Source organism: Anolis carolinensis, chromosome 2 (assembly GCF_035594765.1).
Source record: "Anolis carolinensis isolate JA03-04 chromosome 2, rAnoCar3.1.pri, whole genome shotgun sequence".
Lineage (NCBI taxonomy): Eukaryota > Metazoa > Chordata > Lepidosauria > Squamata > Dactyloidae > Anolis > Anolis carolinensis.
This window is the reverse complement of record NC_085842.1, coordinates 157541549-157565925: the sequence shown is the minus strand read 5'-3', so window position 1 is coordinate 157565925 and position 24377 is coordinate 157541549. Positions and strand designations below refer to the sequence as shown.

The 24377-nt window shown below is 40.9% G+C and overlaps 1 protein-coding gene across 8 annotated transcripts in view; it reads left to right on the top strand.

Annotated features, from left to right (window-relative positions):
- The window catches only part of smarcc2 (SWI/SNF related, matrix associated, actin dependent regulator of chromatin subfamily c member 2), a 32639-nt gene extending 11309 nt beyond the window's left edge, over nucleotides 1-21330 (top strand). The window contains exons 7-29 of one of the 8 annotated variants that reach the window (XM_062970924.1): nucleotides 1341-1410; nucleotides 1653-1728; nucleotides 2069-2200; nucleotides 3844-3959; nucleotides 4484-4608; nucleotides 4896-4955; nucleotides 6234-6271; nucleotides 6637-6767; nucleotides 6863-6934; nucleotides 7183-7296; nucleotides 7653-7806; nucleotides 8196-8288; nucleotides 8726-8845; nucleotides 8926-8988; nucleotides 10744-11002; nucleotides 11906-12229; nucleotides 12569-12633; nucleotides 12968-13097; nucleotides 14581-14747; nucleotides 15505-15639; nucleotides 16127-16502; nucleotides 18599-18970; nucleotides 20836-21330. In XM_062970924.1, coding sequence (XP_062826994.1) covers nucleotides 1341-1410; nucleotides 1653-1728; nucleotides 2069-2200; nucleotides 3844-3959; nucleotides 4484-4608; nucleotides 4896-4955; nucleotides 6234-6271; nucleotides 6637-6767; nucleotides 6863-6934; nucleotides 7183-7296; nucleotides 7653-7806; nucleotides 8196-8288; nucleotides 8726-8845; nucleotides 8926-8988; nucleotides 10744-11002; nucleotides 11906-12229; nucleotides 12569-12633; nucleotides 12968-13097; nucleotides 14581-14747; nucleotides 15505-15639; nucleotides 16127-16502; nucleotides 18599-18970; nucleotides 20836-20912 — 3269 coding nt within the window. In that variant the 3' untranslated portion in view covers nucleotides 20913-21330. The remainder of the gene's footprint in view (nucleotides 1-1340; nucleotides 1411-1652; nucleotides 1729-2068; nucleotides 2201-3843; nucleotides 3960-4483; nucleotides 4609-4895; nucleotides 4956-6233; nucleotides 6272-6636; nucleotides 6768-6862; nucleotides 6935-7182; nucleotides 7297-7652; nucleotides 7807-8195; nucleotides 8289-8725; nucleotides 8846-8925; nucleotides 8989-10743; nucleotides 11003-11905; nucleotides 12230-12568; nucleotides 12634-12967; nucleotides 13098-14580; nucleotides 14748-15504; nucleotides 15640-16126; nucleotides 16503-18598; nucleotides 18971-20835) is intronic. The other 7 variants (XM_062970930.1, XM_062970928.1, XM_062970926.1 and 4 more) reach the window with 7 other exon arrangements.
- Nucleotides 21331-24377: the final 3047 nt, after the last annotated feature.

Below are 24377 nucleotides of genomic sequence, written 5' to 3'. Positions count from 1 at the left end.
ATGAAAATTAAGCTGTTGTGTTTCTTGTCAGAAGAGCTTTCGTCTTAGTCTTGCTTCAGAGATGCTTCCGCTCTCAGTTCATCTTGCTCCATGATTACGGTGCTTTCAGTCTAGTTCATAGTGGCCTCCACAACCCACTTCAAACAGTGCAAACAATGTGTGGGCAAGCTCCCTGATACTGATTGACACTCTAAGTGCCTCCTTTGTTGGGGTGAGGGATATTCTGTCCAAACCTGCATTCATTGCTAGGCTTTCATGCCACAGGTGAGGAAAATCAGGAGACGAAGCTTCATTCCTCCCTGTACCAGCAGGCCTTGTTGCCATCATCCATGGCTTCTGCCTCAACCTCATAGTCCCAAGCTGGGTCTTAATGAAGGCCTCCATGAAACTTTCAGCTGAGGAGGCTTCCTCTCACTCAAAGAAAATTAAGGAGCCTACCCCTTCACCAAGAAATTCCAGACACCCGGGAAGGCCTATGAAGCCAAAGAGGCTAGAAAGAAAAAGTCCAGAATTGGTGAAGAAAGGTGAATCTTGAGTGTCTTAGGGAGAACCGCCAGTCCTGACTTCTGAACTGCCAGGGACTCAAAGGTCAATCCCTTATGTGTCTCACATCAACCCAGCTTCTGTAAAGAAGGCTTGTGACTGCTGAGCTGCCAAGGATGAGGAGTTCAATCCTCGTGCAGAAGTCACTGGAGTACAGTCTTCAATACCTCTGCGACTGTGACAACGAACCTATTGCGGCTGGGTCCCTGTCCCATCAGAGGTTATGTGCTGTCTTTTTGGACCTCTCTGTCAGAGCTGAAGCCCCTCCAATATCACTGCACCACAAATGGGCAGGACATCACAAGACCCAGTTGGTAGCTCGATATTGTGAGAGGAATTATCAGGGCCTGACACCTACCCCCAGACAAGCATTGTTATATACCTCTAGTAGATATGACTCCCCTGCAAAGTCTGCCCACACCTTTGATGGGAACTTTGTGAACGAGGACTACGAGCCTCATTCCCTTCTGTGGTCAGAGGCTGGTTCTTGTGCGTCATCCAGACCACGTGCCAGAACTGAGAGTATTGATTGTTGATGATCCATCCCTTATGGATGATTTGAGATTGTTGAGGAATGGGACCTTTGAATGGCCACGGCCCTGGTCCTTGACTTTGACTTTTGAAATCCTTGACTTTTGCCACTCTGCTCAGAGATGGGGGTGGTTTGCTTTTTTTTTTATAGCAGTTGAGATACAGTACTCACAGTGACATGTAAATAAGTTGACCCTGTGGTTTTTGCATTTATATTTGCCAAACATTTCTAGACTCTTATCCCTAAGTTTCTTTTTTAATTCTAGAAGAGTGGGTCCGTCCTATTATGAAGAGAGACAAGCAGGTCCTTTTGCATTGGGGCTACTACCCAGACAGGTAAGCTACTTCTGACATTGACATCTAACTTTCCTCCCCTTTCTGTTCTCTTTCAGTTTATTTCCTCTCCTACTATGCTTTTTATAAATGAAAATAAACCTTTAGAATTTGGATCTGATTTGAGTTTTACTATTCTTTCCCTTATTGGATGGTGGAATCTAAGTTGCTTTTGAGTTGCTTGCTGTGTCCATAACTACAGCATTAGAAGTGATGGTTTGGCTGCTGCCTCCTTTTCTTCATAGTTATGACACCTGGATCCCAGCAAGTGAAATTGAAGCCCCTGTTGAGGATGCCCCGACTCCAGAGAAGCCCCGTAAGGTAAAGGATTGCTTTCATTTGATGCTTATGCATAGCTGGAGCTTGAAGCTTCCTCCCAAGTGAAAGCTGAGGTGGTAGAAACTTTGAGAAGTAACTACTGTGCCTCTCTTATCAAGCATGGCAGTTGTGAATTTGATGTATGTGTCAATAAATAGAGTTGGTAAATTGTAACCCCTTTTAAGCATATGGTGAAGCTTCTGTATGAATAGTTTATGTTCTCTGAGCCTGAGGTGGCCATTGGTTCTCTTCCTTGTAACCTCTGTTTATGTCTGGGAGGTGGCTCCTTTCCTTTCTCAGTGTAAAACACCCACTCATGGCCCTCTTTTCCCTTGATGCACAGGTTCATGCTAAGTGGATTCTAGACACAGATACTTTTAATGAGTGGATGAATGAAGAAGACTATGAAGTCAATGACGAGAAGAGTCCTGTCTCGCGGAGGAAGAAAATATCTGCCAAAACTCTCACTGATGAGGTATATACTCCATTCAGAGAAATCTCTGGGTCTAGTTGGTTTAAGGACAATGGGAAAAGAAATCCATTCCTCTTCTGAAATGTGAGCAGCTTATACATGGGGGCTGCACAGAACAGAGATTGTGATTCACTGTTGAACCGTAGACCAATTTCCAGGAAACCATTGAACTACTGCATTAATCTTGATTCTAGTACTTGATGGTTACTGAAAGTTTTGCTTTGAATGGTGGCCTAGTTGGATTTTCATCAGCTCCAGTAAGGTGATTTCTCTTTTTGTAAAAAAAAAAGAAGAAGAAGAAGAAAAAGAAAAAAAGGAGGGGGTAGTTGAGACTACAAAATCCTGATTACTTCATGGCCACAAAGTTATGCATAAAATTCAAAGTATCGGTGAGAATAGAGGGATTATGTTAAAAAACAATCTCCAAAAGGCAATATTTGTATTTCCCTTTCTTTAGGTTATGAGGATAGAGAGATGGTATTTGTGGATTAGGATTTGAAGTCCCATATTCATAATCAAGTCATCTTATAACCTGGTTTTGATAATATATATGATTTAATCAGGAACAACTTGGCAGTTTGCTGTAATTTTTTCTCATTTGAACATGTATATAATAATAATAATTTTATATTTTACCCACTTCTCCTCATGGTCAGGGTGAATTACAACATAGCTAAAAACACAATCATTGTATAAAATGCATATATTAAAATGTATTTCTACAAAATACATATATTAAAATAAACAAAATAATTATTAAAATATAATGGATGCAAGATGCGAGTTTAAAATTCATGATTAAAACTGGTTAGGTCAGCTTGCTGGAAGAGGTAGGTCTTCAGGTGTGTTTTAAATTCTTACAGCTCATTTAGCTGTCGGATCTCTTCCAGCAGATCATTCCACAGTCTTGGGACAGCCAATGAAAAGGTCTTCTGGGTGATGGCTGCCAGTCTGGTTCTGGCAAGCTGGAGTAGCAGCCCCCCAGAAGATCCAAATGACCTAAGGAGCAAATTGTATGAGAGTAGGTGATCCTGTTAGGTAACCTGGACGCAAACCAATTAGAGCTTTAAAGGTCAAAACCAACACTTCGTACTTTGCTTGGTAACTAATTGGCAGCCAATGGTTTGACTTTAATATATAGGCTTATTTCAAGAATTTTATGCAAAAGGTGTTCTAACTAGGCAGAGCAGCTCTACATGATCAAAAGCCTCTCTTCAGTATCTGTTGATGAGATGTACTATGTCAGCCATTAGGTACGATATTGAACTGGACCCCTTGCAACTAAAAGCAAAACATCCCCTGCATATGGAAAACTAACTTGTGGGCAATAAAGTTATGTTATATCTTTTCCATGGCATGCTCATTTAGAAGATGCACATCAGGTCTTAGCACACGATGAAACACTCAAATGATCTTGGTGGTATAATCCAGCAGTAGGTACGTGCTTTGAGACAAATGCCTGTGTTCTGTTCCTCTGACTGTGAGATCCATGAAACCTTTGAGGTCCATGAGATTCATGAGGCCTTCCAATTATAAAACAGCTTATGATAGAAGATGAGGAAATGAGAAACTTCAATTCCTGGTTCTTTCAGTGTGTACTAATAATCACAGCTTGCTAATATGGATGCCTCTTTCAATTTCATTAGGTTAATAGCCCTGATTCAGACCGGCGGGACAAGAAAGGAGGGAACTATAAGAAAAGAAAGCGTTCTCCCTCCCCTTCACCAACTCCAGAAGCTAAAAAGAAGAATGCCAAGAAAGGGTGAGGACAGGCTTTCCTGTGCCACTTGCACATGAGCCATCATAAGTCCCTTCTGTTTGCGTATTTGTGAATTTTCTGTTGTGTTCCTTAAATTATTTCTTCCTTTAAGAAAAATTAGAGTTTACCACAGTCAGGATAATTTTCTGCAGTTATTTCTCTTATTGCATTCTTGAGGACACAACTTTCTTTGAGACCTGGCTTGGAATTACCTTTCACATCTGGAAACCCTGCTGTTCCTGTGCTCTCTTCATGTGCTGGTTTAGCCAACTTTTCTACTTTGTGTCTGTATCTGTGTAGATTAGCACATAAGCTCATCTTCTGTGTAACATTTCAACTCAGATTTACTTACTTTGGAGTAAGCAGCCAGATGGAGCTGGTATTTAAGCCAAAAGAGAGATTTTGCTCCCTTGGTTGAAAATAATATGGCTTGGCACGGTCAGTTGTTGGGAATATTGGATACAACGGTGTATTAAGTGCCCTGAATAAGGCTTATTGCATCTCTCCTCATATCCCTCCCACCACAGGCCTTCTACTCCCTATACCAAATCTAAGCGTGGTTACCGTGAAGAGGAGCAAGAGGACCTCACTAAAGACATGGATGAGCCTTCTCCTGTCCCCAATGTTGAAGAAGTGACACTACCAAAAACAGGTTAGAACTACAGGATCCATGCCACAGTCATTTCTCTTTCCTGAACTCCATACCTTGGTCTTGTTAGTTCAAGGATTTAGCCATAGGAAGAACTACTTTACTGCTCTGTGACTCAGTTTGATGTATGAAGGAATATTTTTCTTTTCCATATGCACGCTTCTCTGTTCTCTAGCGCTGGGAAATATGAATCTGCTGGGTAGATGTGGTCATAGTCATTGACAAGGTGTATGTAACAGTCCAGTAAAAGTCTGACCTGGAGAAATGTTTCTTCTTTCCACTGTATATAGTGAATACCAAGAAAGATTCCGAATCTGCTCCTGTGAAAGGTGGCACCATGACTGATTTGGGTAAGAAATATTTTTCCTTCTGTAACCCCTCTTTTTTTTTGGTGGTGGGAACAAGGACAAGCTCCTCAACCTTTTGTTAGCCATTGGATACTTGAATTAAACCATGAAACCTCATTATGAACCCTTTTCTCCTGTGTAACATTTTTGTGTTGGCAGGAGCCAAGTGTCATTTTGTATCCCTATGGGTGTATGACGTGGTTGTTTTGACTAATCTTCACTGTAGGTGTAAGACATGTGGTTGTTTTGACTGATCTTCACTGATTTCTGACCATTTTGCTGAGGTGCTGTACTAAAAGCTATTTCACTTGCAATATCTCCTTGCTAAGATCTATAGTAATGTAAAAATTGGTCTCCACATTGATGGAGGAATATAATAAAAGGTTTTCAGTTTGGTTTCTGTTAAAAGTAATCATTGTGCCTTTTAATCAGGCTAGGCAGAACAAGCTACCGTTTTGGGTCAAAGTCTATTGACAGTTCCAATAATTTTAGCATGGTATGCCTGGGTAACGCAAGTTCACCATGAGAGGTATGAAATAGGAACTAGCAAGAAAGCATTTAAAAAACTGGACAAGAAACCACTGGCTTGTTTAGCCAAAATTCAAAGAATGTCACATGTAGTGTAAGCATAGGAGCCTTGGACCTTTTTTCTCAATCAATAGCCTCCCCTGATGTATGGCATTTGCCTTTGAAACAAGAGCGAATCAGAAGATGTTTGTGCAAGTCAAGAAAGAAAGAACATTGGGGGGGATCCATTGTGCTAATGGGCGAATCCCTTGAGTGAGCTTAATAAGCAGCTGGGATGCTAGCAATTATTCTTATTTTTTAACTTACCAAATTTATTAGTCACAGTCTCTGTTTAAAAGCATATAAAAATGTTCACAGCACGTTAATGCACACAAGAAAATAATGCAATCATTAATATTTTGCTTGTGTTTTCAGCATAGTTCTATTTATAGATTTTATTAATGGGAGTCAATAGGTTAATTTTATATTACATTGATAATTCTGTCTGTGCCATATACACAGCAGGCTGCAGACTAAAATTTAAATGGTGTATTGTTAGGAAGTTTCATCTCTTCATAGTGACTTTGGGACGTGAGGATAAGTATAATAAAACAATTATCTAATAAATAAGGATGATAATAAATTTAACATTTCAGATAACAGTTTTTAAGGAGCAAATACAGCTGATAAATTTTCTCTGCTGGAATATATCAGCAAATGGAATATATAGATGTTTATTTTCGTGATATAGATAACCTATGTTTTTTCCCCCAGATGAACCAGAGGATGAGAGCATGGAGACTGTAGGCAAGGTGAGTTGAATAGGCCTCTTGCAGCCTCTTTGTTGCTTCTTAGTATTCTCTTAAATCAGAGAACATGCGGCAAAAAGGGTATTATCCCTTGTGCTCCCAATACTTCTGCCCCATTTTATCTGCTTTGCTGGTGGACAGTGTTCTCACTATGTCCTAAAGTTGGCAGGTGTAAAACTGTGCACTTGTCTATTCTATAAGTTGTGTTCAGACTGAAGGGTGAGTTCTTCATATGAAGGACCCAGGCTTTCTGTACTTTTGTGGATAAACAGTTCTTTCATCAACTTTTTTTAAACAAAGCTTAGGAACAATGACTGAGGAAAAATCATGGGAGTCAGTGTTGCTTTTCAAGAGACTTCTGGTTTCAGGATGAAGAGGAGAACAATGCTGGGAACAAAGGAGAGCAGACCAAAAACCCTGACTTGCATGAAGACAATGTGACTGAGCAGACCCATCATATTATCATCCCAAGCTATGCTGCCTGGTTTGACTATAACAGGTGTGCTGGAGTAGGAATGGGAAGTAGAGGTGGTCACCTCAGTTCCTCATTTCTCTAGTTCTTCTCTAAACACTTCTTTTTTGTGTCCTTTGTAGTGTCCATGCCATTGAGCGGAGAGCCCTCCCAGAATTTTTCAACGGCAAAAATAAGTCAAAGACTCCAGAAATGTAAGGGTGCACTTATCAATAACAATAGAAATAGCATAGTGTTTTTCTTTAAGATAAGAAGAGGGTTGGAGGAATTATTTCCTTATTGTTTAGTGCTTCAGTCAGATTTGACACAGAGGTTCGGAACCTTGCTGTTATGGTTATTTTAAACAGAGAAAGAATATGCTTGATCTCTGGAAGATTTTACAATACAAATGAGTTGAATCAACAGTGATTCTCTTTCCTTTTTTCTTCTTGCTACACTTTAGCTATTTGGCATACCGTAATTTTATGATTGACACGTACCGGCTCAATCCACAGGAGTACCTCACCTCGACTGCCTGCCGTCGGAACCTGGCTGGGGATGTCTGTGCTATCATGAGGTATGCTAAGACACAGAATAGACAAAGAAGGAAAAAGAAAGAGGCTATCTGCTGTAGTATTTTTGAAAAAAATACTGTATTTAAAGTAACAGGATCCTCCCCCACTTGATTTATTTAGCTGTTACTGTTCTCTTGGTATTTAACAGCATAACTGTATCCGTAGGAGATGGTAGACTAGACCTGAATTGTTAATGAAGAAATAAAAAGTGGATGGTGCATCTTCTAAATTGACATTGTGCAGTTGTGAGACATAATTGTGCCCTCTTGGGGGGAATTATATCCTCTCTCTTCAAAGCAAAGAAAGAATTTGCCAGGAGGCTAGATATGATTCTGAGCTTGGGTTCTGCCTCTTGCAGAGTGCATGCCTTCTTGGAACAGTGGGGACTGATCAATTACCAAGTGGATGCAGAGAGCCGCCCAACACCAATGGGACCACCCCCAACATCTCATTTCCATGTTTTGGCTGATACACCTTCAGGATTGGTACCACTGCAACCCAAAACACCCCAGGTTGAGTAGATTTTTTTCTGAACATGAGAATAAATATTAGCAGTTTTCTTTGATGGCATTTATTAATTTGTTAATCAACTTAATAAAATTCCCCAGGGAAACTAGTAATAAAATCAAGTGTTAAGTACAAGCACAGTGAAAAGTGAGAAAAAGACTTGATAAAAAAGTAAATTAGTAGCCATATTTTGAGAAGCAGAAACAAGAAAAACATCATAGAACTTCCCTATGGAGAATGAAACGTGCGTGTTTGAACCACTTTCTTGTCTTCAGGTTCTTCCCTTTTTTAAAGAACATATCTGTCCCCCACACTCTGTCTTGGTCTTCCCAAGGTAAAATATTGATCTCAGTGAAAATGGGACTTACACCAGAATCTTGCTTGTATTCTTCAGGGTCGTCAGACTGATAGCGACACTAAGGCTGGACGGAAGAGCAAGGAGATTGAGGATCTTGTCACAGACACAGTGAAGGGGAAACCAGAAATGGTATGATAGCTTTCAGAGAAAATAATAGATTTTCAGTAGTTATGGGAACTAAGAGAATGGGGTTATGTGGACTCTTTCCCATAGATAATTGTGGAGTTTCAGGTAGCCAAAGCCTGATCTATGTCCACCTTGTGAGCTTTTTAAGTATGATTAAAAAAAGAATTGTGGCACTTCTCACTTTAGGGGCTTCTTAGAGGTCAATTGGTATAATTTCTTCATGGGCTCCATACCTCTGATTCATGATTAGGCGTCAAGGAAGGCAAAATGTATCAAGGGATAAAAAGACAATCACCTATAGAGATCTGTCATGGAAACTAGACCCATGCGAGAAACTGACATTCTTTCAGGGTTTAGTATACATTGGCATAGTAAAAGTGTAAGGTTGCTTTCAATAAAAATACTCTATATCACATAAAGTTCTTATTCTTTCTTCTTAGCAAACCACAGCTTCCCAACAAATGCTGAACTTCCCTGACAAGAGTAAGGAGAAACCACCAGATATGCAAAACTTTGGACTTCGTACTGACATGTATACGAAGAAAAATGTTCCTTCCAAGGTAAAGAGAGGGCGAGAATGGATTTTCTCACATCTTCATCCAAAGATATGTCCACTCTAACACCAGTTCTTCCCCTACAGAGCAAAGCTGCTGCCAGTGCTACCCGCGAGTGGACAGAGCAGGAGACCTTACTGCTTTTAGAGGTGAGTGGACTGAGAAGCTGATGCTTGATAGTGAATTCTAAGGTGATCCCTCACAATTACTTGCACATTTACTTTAGGGATTCTGTTTTTATTGCTAAATTCATTCATTCATTTGTATTTTCACCAGCTAAAATAAACTGGAAATGTATGTCTTCTGTAGCTATCTTGAATAATGTATTGAGTAAGAAAAAAAAATCCGCAAATAGGTTTTTTGTGCTTCACATTATCCCTCCTCTATAGGGGCACACATCAATCTCAGGGGTAATGTTTGAGTCAAGAATGTTGTGCTGTTTCTTCCTCAGTGTTTTTGCTTATTATTTATTTTGATTTATTATTTATTTCTCCAATTCTTTTCATCACACATTCCAAGATTGGTCAAAATAATGATATTAGTTAATCCCTTTCAGACAAATTTGAGGATATTGAAATTGGGTTCTGATAAGAGGGCCTTTGATGATACCTAGATAAAAGCTATTTAGGATTTTTCCTCCTTTCAGTTTTAGCTGAAAGCTCAGTTTTATACAGATACAGTAGAGTCTCACTTATCCAACACTCGCTTATCCAACGTTCTGGATTATCCAACACATTTTTGCAGTCAATGTTTTCAATACATAGTGATATTTTGGTGCTAAATTCATAAATATAGTAATTACTACATAACATTACTGCGTATTGAACTACTTTTTCTGTCAAATTTGTAGTATAACACGATGTTTTCGTGCTTACTTTCTAAAATCATATCCTAATTTGATATTTAATAGGCTTTTCCTTAATCCCTCCTTATTATCCAACATATTCGGTTATCCAACATTCTGCCGGCCCGTTTATGTTGGATAAGTGAGACTCTACTGTATTGTGTTATCTGTGATCATGCAAATTCAACTACAGGCTAAGGATAAACTCAATGGAACACCTAAATTGCAGTCCGCAGCTAAGGACTGAGTAAGAGCCCTAGTTCAGTGGCTGGAATGGTTTTGTCTGAAAAACGTTTCAAGGGTCAATCTCTAGGAGGGACCTGGAAATGCTTTTATTCAGAGTAGGCAGTATAGAGCTAGGCGTCTTTTAAAGGAGTAGTGCTTTATGTGATAACTAAATTATTTGGTTTTTAAAACTGTGTTGCCAGTTTCTTGTTCTTGTTGCTATATCTTGCTTTAATTTAAATTAAATTGATGTGTTTAGAATCTTAACACGGTTTATGGGATTAAATCATAGTTGAGGGCTAAACACAGTTGAGTTATATCTGCTCTGGCCTAAGCTAAAGAAAAATGGTTCTAGCTAATTGTTTCTATCCTTTTCTCATTCTTACTAATATAGTTTATAATTTATCTTTATTTTGGTCACTCTGAAGAATGGTCTGCTTTTCTTTCCTGTTTTTCTTCTCTTTGCTGTGATTTGATGACCCATTCGCCCCCCCACCCCAGCATGAATAATACTTGTGCTTCATTCAGTTCTGTAGTTTATAAACAGATTGGAGAGGAGAGATGATGAGATTGTCATTAAAATTGGACTGTCTTTCCACAGAAATGCTAAAGAGTTGTGCAGAATTAAACAGAAGAGTTTTCATGAATGTGGGGTTATCAAGTATTTCCATTAACATATCCTGTGAACTAAGACATTAACTATATTGTTATTTTCTGTGTTTATAAGTAAAAGCAGGTCTTAACTCAGACACAAAATGCAGTTTAGACACCTTAGAAGAGGAAGCTCAAATTCAGGTTAAATCCCTTGTCGTTATTTCTCTGACCTGCTTTTTAGGCCTTGGAGATGTACAAGGACGACTGGAACAAGGTTTCTGAGCACGTGGGCAGTCGCACGCAGGACGAGTGCATTTTGCATTTCCTCCGTCTTCCCATCGAGGACCCTTACCTGGAAGACTCTGAAGCCTCCCTGGGGCCCCTTGCTTACCAGCCCATTCCTTTCAGCCAGTCAGGCAACCCGGTCATGAGCACCGTGGCCTTCCTCGCCTCCGTTGTGGACCCTCGAGTGGCATCGGCAGCAGCCAAGTCAGCCCTAGGTAATTAACAGGGAGTCCACAAGCACATTGAACCTGTCCAACCATCCCTAGTTAAGAAGTCCAGATTCTCCAAAATTATGAATGGAGTTTTAGATTGGGGCACAGAGCAAGACATATGGAAGGATTACTAAGACAGGAAATAAGAACCAGCAAGTAAAAGGAAACTGAGGATCTCAGGATGCCACATTCTGGGTGGCATTCTGGGAGTCAGTAAGGAGATTTTGCACTGTGTGTGTTTGATACTGTTTTAGAAACAGAACTAAGACTTAAATTCCCAAACACCCTCTTTTGCTCTTGAACAACAACTCTTCCTTTTATCCCCCAATTTGAATTGATGTCTCTCAAGTTGTTGAAATGCTCCATTCTGCAGCCTCCTCTTACAAGGAAAGGACACTTCCTGCCATGTAACAAAAACACAGTGCAGTATGTGCTGTGGGACTTGTTGCTTTGTGGGTCTTTGCATCAGTCAACATGTATTTGTATTTAAATATTTGTTAATGTTTTTAGCACATCTTTTGTAGATATGTGTTGAAAACCTGGCATTTAAAACAGTGTATGTGTAATGTCCAAAAAGTTGTAAAATCTTGGTTTTTGGGAAGTGTATCCGCTGGCATTTTGACTGCAAAACAGAGCTGTGGGCATTTAAATGGGTTATCTAAGACAGATCCAGTTATTTTGTTCTTGTGTCTCCAGTGAGCTTCTGCCTTCCTACAACTCTCATCTGTAACGCTTGCCAATCTTAGTTGCTCCCTGGAGGGTGGAGGAGGAACACTGTAGCACTTTTACTGGCCTCAGCACCTGCACCCTTGTGCCTTTTGATATCCTCATACTGTCGCATGCACAACTTTGTTGACTACTACTCTGATCAGAACCTTTCCCATGACCTGAGGCCATTTTCTGCAGAGGAGTTCTCCAAGATGAAGGAAGAGGTGCCCACAGCCTTGGTGGAAGCTCATGTCCGCAAGGTGGAGGAAGCGGCCAAGGTGACAGGCAAGGCAGACCCGGCATTTGGTCTGGAGAGCAGCGGCATTGCAGGGACTACGTCTGACGAGCTGGAGAGAATAGGTGAGGGGGGTGAGCGGGGTGCCTTCCGCACTTCCACCCGCGAAGCGCCCTCGTTGGACCTCGCCCAGTGTGCGGTGGGGACTAAGAAGGCCACCGAGACGCAGGAGACCAGAGCCGGCCTGACTTCCGGCCTGGAGCTCACTCTCAATCGCCTGGCACAGGGTAAGGGGCCTTCACATTACTCCCTTTCATCCCTACCCTATCGGGCAAGAGACACTTCATGGGTTGGGGATAGAGCTTACACTTTGACCCTATTGCAATTTGAACTATTTCTGGGATAGTAATATTCTTTGGAGAGGGGGAACTGGTTTCAAAACACTATCACGATTCTTTCTAACAATGCTTGAGACACAATCTTATGTAGATTTTAGCTCCTTTATTCTATTTTAGAATATTTCTTCCACACTCCCATTCATTTTATTTGTGTTGGGTGTGGGTTGGAGCCTTACTTGGAGAAACTAATGCTGGTATCTTTGGATTTACCCCCTTCCCTTATTTCAGAAGAAAGCTGTACAGATGAGAACCGGGCAGAACAACCAGCATCTGAGGAGAAGAAAGAGGTGAAGGTGCAGGAGGGCTTGGCTAAACCCTTGAACAGTAATGGGGATAATAATCCCAAAGGCAGACAGGGCAAACTGAGAGAATGTCACAATAAGTTCATGGAAGACTATTGTGTCATACTATCCAAATTATATAGCCATCTTTCCAAGTCCTTCATTTTATTTGGCTTCCTGGCTTCTTAAGTAATAAACTATAGACAATTTGGACCTTTTCCAGTTTACTTCAATGTTATGTTTGTATTAACCCAAATCTACAGCCATTGGTTATGTGCCTTGAGACAGACACAATTTTTCAAAAATGCAAGGTAGCCCTTGCAATCAAATCTTTTCCTAAATTCAGGAACCAAGAGAAGGAGCCCTGGAGGAAGAGGTGAAGGAAAAGCTCGGGGAGGTGCCTAGGAAAGAGGAGGATAAGAGCAAAGAGGTTGATGGTGAGAAGGAAATGGACAAGACAGATGGGGACACAATGGGTGAGTGCCATCTCCTAGTTAATAACAGAGTTTGTGCCATAACAGGTTAACTAGAAGCTTAAACGGGATTGCAGTCCTATAGCTATGTGTCCCAAAGTCTGAGCTAGAAATGTATTTGATTTCATGCAATACAGTCAGCCACTAGCTTCTTTAATCCTAATTCTGAGGCAGATGTGGAACTCTGCAAAACAATAATCCACTATTACAGTAATAAAGTGATCATAAACATATACTTATTCCACAACTTATAAAGGATGCAACAAACAGTGTTGTACAATGTAACATACATTTGTTATATTCACAATGCTGATTAGTATTTCTTTTTTTGAAGGAGGATTTTCAAATAAAAGTTTCTATAAACAAATTTCCTCTTTAAAGTAATAGTATCTTTTTCTTCCTTGTAAAATGAAATTTCCAACAAAGGTTGTATACACAGATTTTCCTCTATGCTTCCTTATGGAGAGCTTCTGTTTCCTTGTAGAGAACTTCCACGACCAGTTTTAACCTTGATAGTCTTCTTCAGGTGGAAAAGTTCTAATTTTACAAAATAAAGTGGACCTAAAGGGAATGAACAAGAGTTCCCAAATAGTAGTTTCTTGATAGCACAAAACCCACATACGTCAGACATACACATTGAAAATTACAAGTACAAAGACAAAATTACTCACACCAAGTTCTCCAGAGTGGTGCTCTGTTCAGTTTGATTCTGTAGTGAGCACAAAACTGTGAGGCTGACTCTGCTGTTTAATATAGTAGCACTTAAAGAGGCCAGGTGATGAAATTTGTGGTGTTATAATTGTTGCTCTAAGATCACATTTAAAGACTACCCCACAGATTTGAAGAAAGTAATAGTAGTGTCATAAGAACGATAAGAAACAATAATATGTATTGGTGTCATCTAAACCTTTTGGATATTCCGTTTGAAGAGTAAAAATCCAGAAAGATTTACGTTGTAAAAGTTTGGTACAAAAATCATGGTTTTGCGGGGTGTGTGACAACTTCTAAGATTTCAGCACGAAGTGACTCTGCATTATGATTAAAATCTTCCAAGTGTTATAAAGAATAAAGTCAGTTGAATGGTTTCTAATCCTACTCTTACCTTTAGTAATGCGGTATTTAACTTGCTTGTTTGACCAATATACATGTCCCAAAGTCTGAGCTAAGATATGTTTGATTTCATGTAATACATTCGGCCACTTGCTTCTTTCATCCTAATTCTGAGGCAAATGTGGAACTCTGCCATTGAAAAACAAAGATGCTGTGATCAGTTGAATTAATAGATATGAAGAATTGAATGAATAGACTTTTGTTTCAAATGATGCAGAGAGAAAAACATAATGAGTTTAAATGCTCAGGAGCTTCTGGACAGCCTCTTAGTGCATGAACAAAAGTGAAAAAATAATAATTCCAGACATTAATAGGTAGTCTTCCCTCCCCAAGTCTCTCCCAGGTAACTGTAGGCCAATGTGTTTTTGTCTCTTAGCTGATGGAGAAAAGGAGAAAGAACCCAAGGATGGCCAGGAAGAGGGACTCAAGGATATTACAGAGGCAGAGGTTGAACGGAAGACAAAGGTGGAGAGGGACATTGGAGAAGGGAATCTCTCCACTGCGGCAGCTGCTGCTTTGGCTGCTGCAGCTGTGAAAGCAAAGGTGAGTGACTGGCCTAGAGAATGACTGGTGCTTACTGTCTCCATAGATCAGATTGAGGTGTGGGATTTACACCATTTAGCTTCTGGTTTAAAAGAAAAGAAAGTCATATTTGGTTTGTTTTAACATTTCCTATGCTGCTTTCCTGTTCAAAATGCATATTCAAAGCAGTTAGCAAAAAAGGCAAAACAGCATAAAATGAAATGGCAGAGAAGACTAAAACCAGTTAGTCCATTTGCAATGAAATTTATAAGTTCAGAAGTAACAATAATTATAACAGGAAACAAAAATTCTTCAAGTTCAAAATACTGATGTGATTGAGTATGAGTTTGGAGATTTCCAGTTCAAATCAAATTTCGACGAAGAGGTTATTTCTGCTCCCTAAGGAAGTGACTCTCTACCATGACCCCTTATCTGTAACTGTGGAAATTATAACTTGCCTTACTGTTACATAGTAGAAGTTAACAAAACAAAGTATTTTGGGCATCTAGCTAGTATTTGTGTCAGAAGGGGCAGTAAATCAGTCATGTTCCCATTTATGCACTTCTCCTTTGGGTAAACAGCCTCTTAAATAATGGATTGACATTCCAAACCTGATCTATTAATCTCTAATTTCTATCTTGAGTATAAGGCATGAGGTAGCTGGCAACATCCAAAGAAGATGTAAAGGAATAATCCTGCTCCAATTGTCTGTTGGGAATTTTCTTTAGGGATCTTTTCAGATTGCCATAACACTCTCTTTTCCTTTCCTTCTCTGCAGCATTTGGCAGCGGTGGAAGAACGCAAGATCAAGTCTCTGGTTGCCTTGTTGGTGGAGACGCAGATGAAGAAGCTTGAGATCAAGTTGAGGCACTTTGAAGAGCTGGAGACCATCATGGATCGTGAACGTGAGGCAGTGAGTAGAGCTGTGTCCTCTCAGCATGAAATGCACTTACTGTGCACAAAAGCCAAGTGCAGAGCAGCATCTTGATATGGGTGTAGATTTTTTAAAAATGTCATAAGAATGGCTACTCACATTGAAGTTACCACAACCACACCGTATGTATAGGAACTATTTACGTTGGAGCCTGACTGCAGTTCTTTTGGTTTGCAGACAACCAGTGGTCTATATTATAGGCCCAAAGAGAAATCTGAAGGCTCATGCTGCCCAGTTAATGTGTTGAAGCAGGCTGAGCTTGAGCCTAATTCACATAAAAAGATACACATAGTTAAAGGGCTGGTTAAAATTCACTGATGAAATGCAGATTACAATAAACAAGTTAGAATTGACTGGGTAGACCTGCTGGAAGAGAGTGTTCTTCCGAGAACAAGAATAATGTATGATGGGAATTGAGGGTAGAGGCTTGCCATCCCTCGCTCACCTTTTACTGTTCTCACTGTAGCTGGAGTACCAGAGACAGCAGCTCCTGGCTGACCGACAGGCCTTCCACATGGAGCAGCTCAAGTATGCCGAGATGCGTGCTCGCCAGCAGCATTTCCAGCAGATGCACCAGCAGCAGCAACAGCAGCAGCCCCCATCTTCTCTTGCTGGGGCCTCACAGCCCCTCCCTTCTTCAGGGGCACCTCTGGCACCGGCCGCTCACTCCATGCCCGTCTCCCAGACACCTGTGTCAGCCACTAGCACTGCAGGGCAGCCCAGCAGTATGGCTCAGACCGAACAGATCGGACAGGCTGTCGCAGGTCAGGCACAGCAGACAGCGGCTGGAGCAGCACAGACTGGCTCAGGTCAGACCGGACAGTCTTCCACAGGTTCCCATGGTAAGTGAGAGCAGCTGTTTTCCTGCAGCTCATGTAATGGGGCAGGAAACTTAAATTTATCTGTGGCTCTGAGTTCAGTCTCTCGCATCTCAAGACTCTGTACAACAAATATATCAATGTGATCTTCCTTATAGCCTTATTTTGAGAGATGCAGATCTTAACTGGCCAGAGGCCATCGTTGCTCTCCTCTGTGTAAAAGCCACGGAGTGCTCCTCCATTAGGATTGAAGCAGCTTCATCTTCACACTGGGTCTAAAACTTCAACTATACAGGAAACTAATGGAGGAAGCAGCTTATTGAGGCTGGTATGGAATTTCCTTCCTTAGAGGGTTTCAAAAATTTGGGCTAGTATTGCTGGTGATATTGTAGGTATTTAGAAGAATGCTGTGTACTCAAGTGATCCTTTCAGTTGTGTGATTGTCAGCAGACTAGAGGTGACATCCCCAGCAAATCCTTTTCCCCACCATGAAAATACTTGGTAGAACTTCCTTCTCTGGAGGCTTTTAAGCAGAGACTGGTTGGCCATCTGTCAGGGGTGCTTTGAATGGGTATAGCTGAATGGCAGAGGGTTGGACTGGGTGGCCCTTGGGGTCTCTTCCAACTCTGATATTTTTATGATGCTTTTCCAGATTGCTTCCTGGGATGAGAACTTGCTGAAGATGAATAGATAAATAGATTTGAAATTAATTGAACATACCCAGTCAGCTCTCATCCCAGTTTCATGGAAGGAAAAGGGGATCTTACTGTGTCTGTCACCACTAGTCTATTGATAATATACAACTGAATGAACATTTCTTACCCTTTTTATGTAGGCCTCTGAATTGAAATGTTTTGTGCTCCTACATTTTGGTCACAGCATTATCTCCTAGCTGTTTTCTGCTGTTCCTCGATTAAGTCTACATTTTAGAGTAGAGTAAGAATTCCAGCAGAAATAGACTCAGTTGTTCTTTGCCTCCAAAAGTCCAAGTGCTGAAGGCATTGTGATCAAAGGAGGAGTTTATTTTTATACTACTCTAAGAGTTGGAATCAGAGAGAACAGTCCTGGACAACCCAGCATCCCCTGATCTAGTATTGATTCAACATTGAGGAGGGAAATAGGGCTATGCTCCAATATTGCCATCCCTGCTCTCGCCTTGCATTTATCTCTGCACATGCACACACAAGACGAGCCGGTGTATATAGCCTATATGTTGGTGCTGGAAATCTTGTTATGTATTTCTCCTGTGGAGATAAAGTGTGGACATATGGGGCTCAGTTGTGTGATCCTACACACATTTTAGGTATCCATGTGAGAAAGAACGGTTGTTTGAATGAGACTTTGGCCCATTGCAATCCCATTTATTGGATTGCACAGATCAATAAATTGTTTGGTTCTGCTCCAAAAGGCTTCACTCTGGAAGACATGGGTTAGGATGAGTGTCATGGTGCTCCAAAGGCTTTGAACAATTTCATGTCTTTCAGTTTGTCCCCAGAACAGGATTAATGGTAGCCGATCCAAATCCACAGGAGATTATAAGGATTAATATAAAAGATTAAGGCTCAGTTCATTTGCTGCTACCAGAACACCCAGACCTTACTCTAAAACTACTGTAAGTGAAATTCACACAAGAAAAAAACAGATCATTTATTCGATATTAATATCACTGGGTAGCAAATAAACTGACCATAGAGTTTTGTTTCTATAGCAAGGAATGAATCGGCTTTGACTTAAATGTTATTGAGTATCTTAAAATGTAGAGATAGCAGAGATTAAGTAACAGTCAATCTTTTATTAATGCTGGGCATTTGTTTCCTTTCTGGAACTTACATAATTTTATGGGTGGGAGAGAATATTTCATGTTCTAGTGATGGTTTAACTCTAGATGAGAAAGCCAGCTGAGGTCAGTCATCACACATAGTAATTGTCATGATGGCACGTGCCTGGAGTCTATGCTTTTGGAAAAATGTCATATGTGGTATGCATTGTGTGATCAAATGTTTCAGATCCCCAAATCCCAGTGAATGCGAATGAGTCACGTTGAGTCTTTGCTTGCTGCTAAACCATCACACTCAACTGCTGCTTTCTCTCTCCCTGTCTCCCTCTGTTTCTCTCTGAAGCCCAGCCTCCGTTCCCCAACCAGCAGCCTCCATCCCAGATCCTCCCCGGGGCAGCCCCAGCAGCCGTTCACCCTGCCATGGCTGGTAATATCCCCTCAGCCCTGCCTTTTGGAATGCCTGCCTCCATCCCATTTAGCATGGCTAGTAACGTAACAGACTCCATCGGCATTAACTTCCCTGCTAACACGCCCATCCATCCAGTGCATGGTAACCTTGCGTGCAGCATGGCTAATCCGCCCATCATCAACGTCTCTAGCACCCTGCACCCTCCGGCCGGGGCCCCACTGCCTCCCGGCTCCGCAGCTGCCCAGAGCCCAGCTATTGTGGCAGCCATGCAGGGCAGCCTCCTTCCAAATGCTGGTCTCGGATCAGGTGAGAATTAACCCAGACTTGGGGGTGGAATGGGAAAGGGAGAGCTGTTATTGCACATCAGGAATTCCCAAGAGGGTGTTTGTGATTCGTGCAGCAAAAGATATTTCCTTTGACATTTGAAGACACTGCACCATCTTATGCTCTCATAGCAAAATAAATGAATTACATTTCATGGCAGGAAGAGGGTATGTATTTGTCTTGTTTTGTTGTTCCCTACTGAGAATTTATGTAATCCTCCCTGAGTCCACTTGGGGAGATAGGGCATAATACAAATAAAGTTTTTTATTGTTATTTATTATATTCCCACATTGTTTCTTTATTTATCCCAACATATCTTAAGTACTATAATTAGTTAAAACTAGTGTTTGCAAAGTGAACCAACTGCCTTAATTACTATCAGCACTCTATTCTTGGCATTGTCCTGGTAAAAGGAAAGAAATAACTGTTCTTTAGGAAAGAAAAAGAGTTGCACTTCACTGTGCAGTGTTCTAGGTGCAAACGTATTTGTATAACTTCTGCTTTTAAATGCATGTTTCTAACTAAAGAGGAGTTGAATTCAAGATATGGCAAATGTAAACTGCTGTATTTTGAATCCAATGCCTCTTTAGTTAGAACTTGAAGAATTGTATTCATCTTTTTTGCCAGATATCTTTCCAGGGAAAGGCTCCCGAAGCTGGCAATAAAGAGAGCAGAGCAAGGAACAGAGGTTATAAGGAGTGAAAGAAAGTGTTCTAAAAGTCTTGGCTGTTCACTGTTGGAGGAGGATATATTTTCCTTTATTAAGCTTTTAACAACTTTTGCACATTTTCAAGACTACCACCATAGATGCCATGTACATTGGTGAAAAATCTGCACAGATGAGAGAAACATGGTTGCTATTTTTTAAAAGGTTGCCGTTCTGAGATGTACAGAGGATTTATAACATTTCCTATGTTCATCCTGTTTACGTTACTGAATCTTGTATGGGATTTTAAAAACCAATCTTACTCAAAAGCATCATAGATGCCTACAGCTGGAAATCATGTGTAGTGGCTGATTCTTGAATGTGCCCCTCCTGTGCATGGTTTGCATGGCTTGCTTATTTGAGCCATTTTACTTAGAATCCCTTCCCTACAACCACAGATAGCTTACTTCTTCTTGCTTTTCGTTCGTATCGTGTTCAGAGTTCAAGAAAATCAGGAATTTTGGGCACATCCTTCCTTAGACAGGACAGGACTAGATTGCAATATGCTTTAATGTCAGGGTCTGCTAAAGGAGGGCAAAGAGAATAGCTGCCTCTTTTTTTTCTAACATGCAATCAGGAAAGCTGACAGCACATCAAGCTGTGCTTCAGCAGGTTTTCATCCCTGTTGAATCCTTTCCTTCAGGGTCTAGTTGTGATTGGTAAATTCAGGTGTTCTCTGAAGGTCTGTATCCTTACAGTGCAGTATCGAGTGGGAAGGATATGCTTCCAAACTGGCAAAGGGTGTAAAGTCTTTTCTATTTGGGAATTGATTTGAGAAGAAATTTGAGAAGATCAGGCTTTCATTCCCTGTTGTCTTCTTGTAGGACTAAGTCATATTGAATGGCAGATGATACAAGGATGAGACATGGGAGCAGGATGGAGAGAGAGAGAGAGCCAGGGAGTATGAGGAGGAGGGACGTTTTCCACCCCAAAGAGTCTGGATGATCCAGTACCTTTGCATTAGACGCTTTGTCCCAGTTTTAGGGGGGAATAGAAAATCACAACTATTTAACTATCAAAATGTTTGTATTGATAAAGGAGAAAGAACATGAGAGCAAGGCATTTTTGCAGTAGGTGTTTACCCTCTTTATTTCATCAGGACTGACAGTAATGTATACCAATCCTCTCTACTTCAACCCAGATCAAGGGCCATCACTACAATCAGATCCAATTGCTCCCAGCCCCAGCACGGCCACACCAGTCCCACCCACACAGTGAGAAGCTATGAACTGCTCTTCGTGATGTCTCCAGGATGAGCCCTCGCCACTTTGGAAGGACAGAGAACCCCAAATCGTGTTAAACATGGATTCTGTTTGGGTGGGTTTTAAAAAGGCTTCAAAACAGCGATTAAGACAGAAGAGGATTTTGCTCTTTTGGCTCCCTTTCCCCATGTGTCTCCACCCCATTCCTTTTCCCCAATGCTTTTTTTGTATCTGGTCGTACCAAGACTTTTTATTTAAAGGTGTTTCTAATTGGGGAGGGAGGGGGGCAAGAACCTATATCGAAACAGCCACTGCTATTTATAGAGGGCTTTGATTTTAAACCTGGTTGAAGCGGGAGTTTGACTCCCACCCCCCCTTGTATGTGTCTGTCTTGCTCTTTTTTTAAAACAATAAAGAAATATTACAACAAATGATTTTTATTTGCCAGATAAAAACCCAATTTTTTGCAAGGTAAGTTACAAAGACAGGTATGATACTGCATGGGGACAATGGTGGAATAGCCAAACTGCTGTATTTTATTGCATAATATTCACCACCACATAATAGTCGCAGTCCAATTTTTGGAGTGGCAAAATTTGTATTTTATGTGACTCGCATAATAGTCGCAGAACTATTTGAGGCTGGTTCCCCCATCCTTTCTTTCACTGAAGACAAGGCAATTTAAAAACTATGAAATGGAGGATTATAGAACCCACTCTTTCCTCCTTCCTCAGAGGCAATGCAGTTCACAAAACCCAAAATGGGTTTGGATCTTCCCTCTTCCCTACTTTTCCAACGAAAGCAATTTCAGGATTTTTTCTTCTTCATGTAATAGTCATTATGCAAAAAGAGGGGAAAGTGCGACTTATGCAGTGAAATGTGCTATTTTTAATTGCCAGTGAGAAATGCATTTAGAGTGTGTTTTCATCTTTATGACTTTACAATACCAATACAGAAGGGCTATCCAGTTCAGGTTATTGGTTTTTTTTTAAATGATTGAGACTATACTGGCAAAACCACCTCTGAGTATTCTTTGCCTCAGAAAACCCTGTGAAATTAATGGGCTCACCACAAGGTGACTTCTGAATTGAAGGTGCATACATGCTTTGAAAGTAAATGCAAATTATCTTGCGTGATCTTGGAAAACGAAGGAGAATTGGCATTGGTTAGTACTTGGATGGGAGACTGCCAACAAATACCAGGTACTGCAATCTGTATATTTCAGAGGAAGGAATGGGCAAACATTCTCTGAGTATTCCTTGCCAAAGAAAACCCTTCAAAGTTAGTATGTCAACAAGTGTTTCACACACACATGCCTACAACAGGGATTTTCAGCAGGAAAACAGCATTCCTGGTGTTCAAGAGTAGGGCTTCTTGAACCTTTTTCACCCGCAACTACTTTCCAACCCTAATACCTTTTATGTGACTCGTTATATAAAATGGGTATAAAAAATCAAACATATACTGATAACAAGTCAGCATTTGCAAGGCTTACTAAACAGGCTGATCCTTTTTGTGGAGTACAGTGACACAACTATTTGGGGTTGGAACACAGTTTAAGAAGTAGTTCTGTAGGAGATGCTGCTGTTATGTAGAGAATATAGTATCCCTCATTAAAGAGCCTATACTGTGTATATGTGTTAAGTCTTTCATGGTGCAGTCCAACGGTCCTTGAAGCCCTGAGCCTGTAAAATAGATCAGCTCCTTCCCTTGTTCTCAAGGCTTGCAGGGCATGATCTGATCATTACTCTTCCAACTTCTGCTCACCTCTTTGTGCCCATTTCCTGCTTAGCATCAAAGTTTGATGTTTAAGAGGACAGAATGGGAAGAGTAATGTCATTCAAAAAAGTAATGGGTCTGCAGTACCCAAAGTTTGCTATAGAACTATAGATGCAGGAGAAGATATAGATCTAATTACAGCTGGTTCAAATGTTTCCCTTTGCTTGTGATAGGAGATTCAAGGAATGAATGCAACAACATGTGTAGTGTCCTTTATTTATTTAGTTCTTTCCCCACAAAGGTGTTTTCTTTGATCATCTACTTCAGAAGTGAGGAGAGCATAGTCCTCCAGATAGTTTAGGGACAGCAATTCCTCGCCAATCCAAGCCAACCCCTGAGAGTTGCAGCAATATCACTTTGTTCACTTATAAGGCAAACTGATAATGTACACTGGGAAAAAGGAGGAGTGAATATCCCTCATGCAGTAGATGCTCTTGTAGGGCTTAGGAAATAATAGTATATTCTGAGCCAACAATGTATTTGACTTATTTCTGTGTTATTTGCAATGGGTTTATAGAAATACTTCTCAGATTTCTTAGCCATAACCAATACACACCTTGGGATAAAATTACATAATTTAGTTTCCTGCTTTTGCTCCTCTAGGTAACATATCTTTTTTTCTAATCAGGTAGTTCACATATGAGCTGGCAAGACTTGGCTGCTCTCACAAACACTGAAAATCCATGATGCCCCACTGACAGCTTCAAGGAAGGCGTACTGCTGTTGCTATTCTAGTGATGTTTAAACAGATGAACACGAGACCTTAGGACAGCAGAATTCACAAATGTTTCCTCTCCTAGCTATTCAATCCCTCCCCACTTGGCCATGACTGTATGGCAGAGTTGCCTTTATTTGGTGGTTAGAAGGCACCCTCTTGTATAGCTCTGATCATGGGTACCTTTGTAAGAGGGAAATGCTTCCCTTTCCATTCCTGTTGGGCAAGCCCAAATAGCCAGATTCAACAGTTAAGCCTACTCTAGGGAAAGAGCATACATACTGGCCAAAATTAGGTCTTGTATTCTTGTCCACCACTTTAATAAATCTGCAGAGGGGGGAGGCAGTACACAATGACTTAGGGGGCTTCTAATTGGCGAGGAAACGGTCCTTCTGCGTTACTGTTTTTACCAAAATATAATAATGCTTTCCAGACACTGTTAAAGCAAAATCCTTAAGAAAACCTTTCATGGATCCCCACAAAAAGCAACTTCAAAAGGAAAGTCAGGAGTTTTCAGGAGGCTGTTAAAGAGTATTGTAAAGCAGATGTTTCAACTGAATACATTTCTCTTCCCTGCCGAAATGCACAAAAGCCAAACAAACACAAAACATGTCTAATCATTGGTAGTTCCCCACCTAAAGCCAAGGAAGCTGTCCTGACCCTAAACCAGTGCATGTCACCAGTAATGGATGGGATGAGGGCAAACAAATTGAAACTTACTCCAGAAAAGGCAGAGGTGCTCCTGGTCAGTTGGAAGGCAGATCAGGGAATAGGGACCCAGCCTAAGCTGGATAGAGTTACACTCCCCCTGAAGACACAAGTCTGCAATTTGGGGGTCTCAGCATTGAATCTGGAGGCCCAGATATCTGCAGTGGTCAGGAGGGCCTTTGCACAATTAAAACTTGTGCACCAACTGAGCCTGTTCCTTAAGGGGCCGGATCTGGCCATGGCGGTACGTGTCTTAGTTATATCCCATCTGGATTACTG